This window comes from Clupea harengus, chromosome 16 (assembly GCF_900700415.2).
Source record: "Clupea harengus chromosome 16, Ch_v2.0.2, whole genome shotgun sequence".
In the NCBI taxonomy this organism is placed as follows: Eukaryota; Metazoa; Chordata; class Actinopteri; order Clupeiformes; family Clupeidae; genus Clupea; species Clupea harengus.
This window is the reverse complement of record NC_045167.1, coordinates 13,193,282-13,198,281: the sequence shown is the minus strand read 5'-3', so window position 1 is coordinate 13,198,281 and position 5,000 is coordinate 13,193,282. Positions and strand designations below refer to the sequence as shown.

Sequence of the window (5,000 nt, the reverse complement as noted above, 5' to 3'; positions counted from 1 at the left end):
ATCAGGCACATCAGGTCCTGAATGGACTTCTCCACAATCACTGTGCTCTGAAAAAACACCATTAACATACAACAACCATTAGCCATCACGAATGACTTTAATGTATGAATCTGATGCTATCTGCTGTTTGACTAAGTACTTTTAGCATCACAGAGCGTACTTGGGTTAACCACCATACCACTATGATTGAGTTCTATACTGAATTGGGCTGATTGGGTTTAACCACCAGATAAACATTTGTCGTACCGCCCCTTAAAACAAAAGCGCTGATGAGAATAGTAGACCGCAGCACAAAGCCTCTCCAAGTGCGAGAAGGAAAGAGAGAGACAGAGAGGGAGACGGAGAGAGAGAGAAAAGGGAGAAAGACACAGCCCTGTCAGCTCGCTCACATCCAATGTGCAAACATGTCAGCAGCACGGCACCCCAAAACACACGGCAGCTACACTTTCCTTCCGTCAGCACCGCCGTCGCTGACGTCTCCTGTTGGTGACCTGTCACTGATGCGCCGCCGCCACCACGCAGCATGGAATGAAAGCAGTGACAGCTCGATTTGACTGTGTGTGTGTGTGTGTGTGTGTGTGTGTATGTATGTGTATGTGTGTGTGTGTGTGTGTGTGTGTGTGTGTGTGTGTGTGTGTGTGTGTGTGGGAGAGCAAACCTGGGGACGGCAGTCATTGAAGATTAGCCATGCTTCAGTGGCTAATAGACAGTGTTTTAGTAACTGTGGGTCCGACTCCCCACTGCACTTCATAGAGGCGAGAGCGTTTAGCAAAAAATGGCTCCTGCGTTGCAAGGCTAGACCCAGAATTTGTCAATCACTTCAGCTTGAGGCATGTCTGCTGAGTTTAGGGAACTCCAGCAGCTGAGTGCATGCATGAAAAATGGTTTAAACAGGCTTGTGCTTTCAGCAATCATACCATAGGCTGGTAAATAACCCAAGAGTTAAGAAATCCCTGTGGTACATCCGTTCAGTCAGAGTTATTGTGAAAGGACTTCAGTACATTTAATGCAAGAGCAAATTTGAAAGACTCCAAAAGACAATAAGCATAGCATGAGCGTAGCATTGGCAGGGAGAATATCAGAGGCAATTCCCAGCTGTGACTGGACAATTAGCATTAGCAAGAAAGTCAGTGCCAAGCAGTAGCCTGTGGACACCAGGCGAAGCGTGAACACAGCTCTGGCAGGCGCGGTGGCCGTTAGCCTTGGACGGCTGTCAACAGTGGGGAAGATGCCTTCAGTTCTGGCACGGCTCTGCACCAGGCCCACTCGGAGGTGCCTGTGGGCTGGCTGCAGTCCCGCACTCCCCCCAGCAGGGGGCAGTGTTGACCTGGGCTGGGCAGTGCAATCATTAGCGGACCCTTTCGCGCACTTGATCCGCAATCTGTTAATATACATATCAATGGATTTCCCAAGGCGCCCCGTGCTCCCGCTGCCTCCCTCTGTCGAGCTCCCTGAAGCTTGCGGTGTGTAATGATCCATGCCGATGCCCAGTCTGCTGGCTGCGGTGGGGGTAGTGGTGGGGGGAGGGGCTGCATAGAGCTGGCTGCCAAGATACTCCTCTAGGGGTGCCCTGTACACAACAACCCCCACTACCACCGCCTACCAGAATACACAGATCCGTGCCAAGCCAAGCCTGGGGGGGCGGGGGCAAGAAAGTGAGGGTGGTGTGTGTGTTTGTGTGTCAGTATAGGTAGCTGATGTGGGGTGGCTGATGCTCAAACCATAAATCAGCTGCATGCGGGAAACATCTCCATCACAAGCTTTCGTGCATGTCCATGTGTGGGCTTTTGTGTGTGTGTGTGTGTGTGTGTGTGTGTGTGTGTGTGTGTTTACTTACTTACAGAACTGTGCCATTGCCAGACGCTGGCATTTATGGAGACACGGAGGCCGTAACTTCAGCAAGCTGCTGATATATTGACAACTAAATGACTCACTTAAAGTCAACTGGCAGCCAAACACAGATGTAAAACACCTCCTCCTCGTCAGTTCTCCACATCAATTCTCTGTCTGGCTTATTTCTGAAATCCTTTTTTGTCTTTGGATCGCAATCTCCGAGTCATTTTTTCTCTCTCTCCTGCCATCTCAATCTCTCTCCCTATGTCACCGGAGCTCGATATCTCAAAGTAAACAATGGCTCCGAGCTTCATTATTCAAGTAACAAATGCCACTGGTGCAGCTCTCTCCTTGTCTAATTCTGCTCATTTAACGCGGCCATTCGTCTTACCTCCAGAAATCATTAAAAAGTAATCAGACCACAGATTGAGAAAGGAGGAGTGAGTGAGGGAGGGAGAACAGCAGGGGGTCCATTTGTCCTGGAGAAACGAGGATCCTTCCATCTTACTGAGCCCCATCATGTCTGGACCGCACCAAAATGCCCACCTGACATACTCTCGCGTCTGAAGACAGATGTTGTTTCCGAAACCTTTCAGAACCTGCGCGTTGCACACACTGCGCGTGAAGCCGCACGACGTCACGCTGAAGCACCACAGGTCCATTTCAATCAGCGCGTACAGCTTTCAAAAGCTACCTTCCCCTATTTGCGCCGGCGGCTGTTTCTTCAAAAGGCATGACTGCTGGTTACCAGTCCTTTTCAGTCAGCCCAAAGGCAGTGTTGGCTAATGACTGCAGGGGGAGGTTTATCAGCCGATGAACGGAGGAGAAATTGGCTGAATGCTTTGGTGGTGGTGGTGGGGGGGGATAACAGAGTTCCTGCGGGAGCTAACGACGAGTGAGTGCTAAGCAGCGGCAGTCTTTGGCTCAGCGGCGCTCCTCTCCAGCGCTAACACGCGCCACACAGATGTACGGCTGCCTCGCACACCGAGTTGTCATAGAAACTCGAGTGATCGCACAGAAATGGCGAGTTATCAGGCCATATAGGAACAGTTTGAGCTAAAGGAATTGAAAGAAGGGAACAGGGAGAGGCTCTGTTTGAGAGAAGTCTGAACTGGTAGTGAATGCCTCTATGTAACCACACAGTGAAAACTGGACTCGGGATGATTGGAGGTCATAGAGATATGATGACATATCCCTTTTATCATTCCTTCAACCATATTTAACACATCTCTACCAGCAGACACCAGTACAGTATCAGTACTGGTCTCAACCTCTCTGCTACATGCTAAAGCTAATGTCCCTATAGCGACCGTGACAGGGAAGAGTCGCCCTTGCCCCTGTAGCTTCCCCCTCCCAAGCCGAGGGGAGATGGATGTGCTGGCGACCGGCCCTGCAGATGGTCCGGAACGGGACCAAGGTGTTGGGTTGGGGGGGTTTTGAGAGGTAGGAGTCACGCTGTGGCCCCTGAAACGGGTCACGGGCTCTCGCCATTAATCTAGGAGCCCGACCCTGGCAGGTTGACTGGGGCAGAGCGTTTAACCCTTCCCGTTCTGCAGCGCCATTCACTGGGCATGTGCCGGCCTACTGACGCGTGTGACGAGCTATTACACACACACACACACACACACACACACACACACACACACACACACACACACACACACACACACACACACACACACACACACACACACACACACACACACACACACACACACACACACGTGCAGAGACCTCTACTGGGTACAGGACAGTTCCGTGTGAGTAGTCCTGCAGCTGACAGTCCATTCATCAATGTCAGTGTGACCACCCCACCCCACCCCAAAACTTCTGGAGTCTCCCTGAGCTACACAAAGGCACTAGCAGCAATGCGCCCACCACAGGGACACTGACAGCGTGTCCCATTTATCTGCTATAATGTGAATCCCAGCAAGAGGTCTTCTATTGTTCCAGAATATGCATCCCGTTTTCAACAGAAATGCAAACGTCTCAGGAAACATTGGCAACATTAATTTAAAGCAGAGTATAAATCATGAATGAAAGTACAGAATGGGATGCTACATTAGCTACATATTTAAGTAATATATCTAAATATTAAAAAGGCCTGAAAGAGCCGTGTCGAAGTGTCTGTGAGAAACCAACCTATGGCAATTGCAGTCCACTACAGAAAGCTACCAGAATTGTTTAACAAAATGAGTCTCATCAAGAGAGTCAAAAATAGTACATCTTGTCTAAACTTTATATCAGTACTCACTTGTGGTCATTAGGTTCTGGGCTATGGGGAATAACAGTTGGCAGCCGGTATAAAAAGATAAATGTTTCGGGAGCCAAAACTGACTTTAGTTGCACTGAAAAAGTACAAAGGTTTTTCTGAAGTTCTAGCAGTGAGAAATCACCTAATGGCTTGTCTCTTGTACTGAATGTGTGGAGACAAAGTCCTTCTCCTACAAAAATCCTTAAAAGTGCAATCTCAGTGGCAGATAGGCTGGGCCATTATAAACTGCCTCGAAAGCTGAAGTGGACATGACAAGTTCAGAGAGAAAGACATCACACTCATTCTCCCTCTCTTCTCTTCACAAACTGACATTAATCCCTACAATAGAAACCACTCATCCACTGAATAGCATTAACATAGCTACAGGGAGAACGTGTGCATGGCTGGTATGTAAGGCATTAATGTGTGCAATCACCATGTCTCTCCATGAAAACAAAAACTGTGCGCACATGCACATCAATAAAGCCACACACCCACTCAACCACAAACAGACACGCACATGTGCACCCACTTACACTCATACAAGCACACACTCACACTCACACTTATCCAAACATAAACACACAAACACAAACACACATATCCACACACAAACACACACACACACACACACACACACACACACACACACACACACATGTATACACAAACACGCAAATATGCATACGCACACACAATGCTTCTGCATGCAAATCCTTCCAGGACCAGATTAAGCATGAAGCCAAACAGCCTGTCGATGCAACTGGAACAGAGAAAAATATAATTCCAGCCAGACAACTTCCTTCAGTACATTCAGTACATTCACTCAGCTGGCACAGAATGGAAGACGGTTACCCAACATGCATTGGGATGTCCTAAAACCCTGAGGGACTACATTTTGTATTTCTGTTCA

General features: G+C 48.6%; 1 protein-coding gene across 1 annotated transcript in view; it reads right to left on the bottom strand.

Moving 5' to 3' along the window:
- exoc4 (exocyst complex component 4) overlaps positions 1-5,000 on the bottom strand; it is a 112,845-nt gene that overhangs the window by 28,042 nt on the left and 79,803 nt on the right. The window contains exon 12 of the mRNA XM_012824523.3: positions 1-47. This exon is cut by the window's left edge and continues 90 nt beyond it. Within this exon, the coding sequence (XP_012679977.2) occupies positions 1-47 (47 nt within the window). The remainder of the gene's footprint in view (positions 48-5,000) is intronic.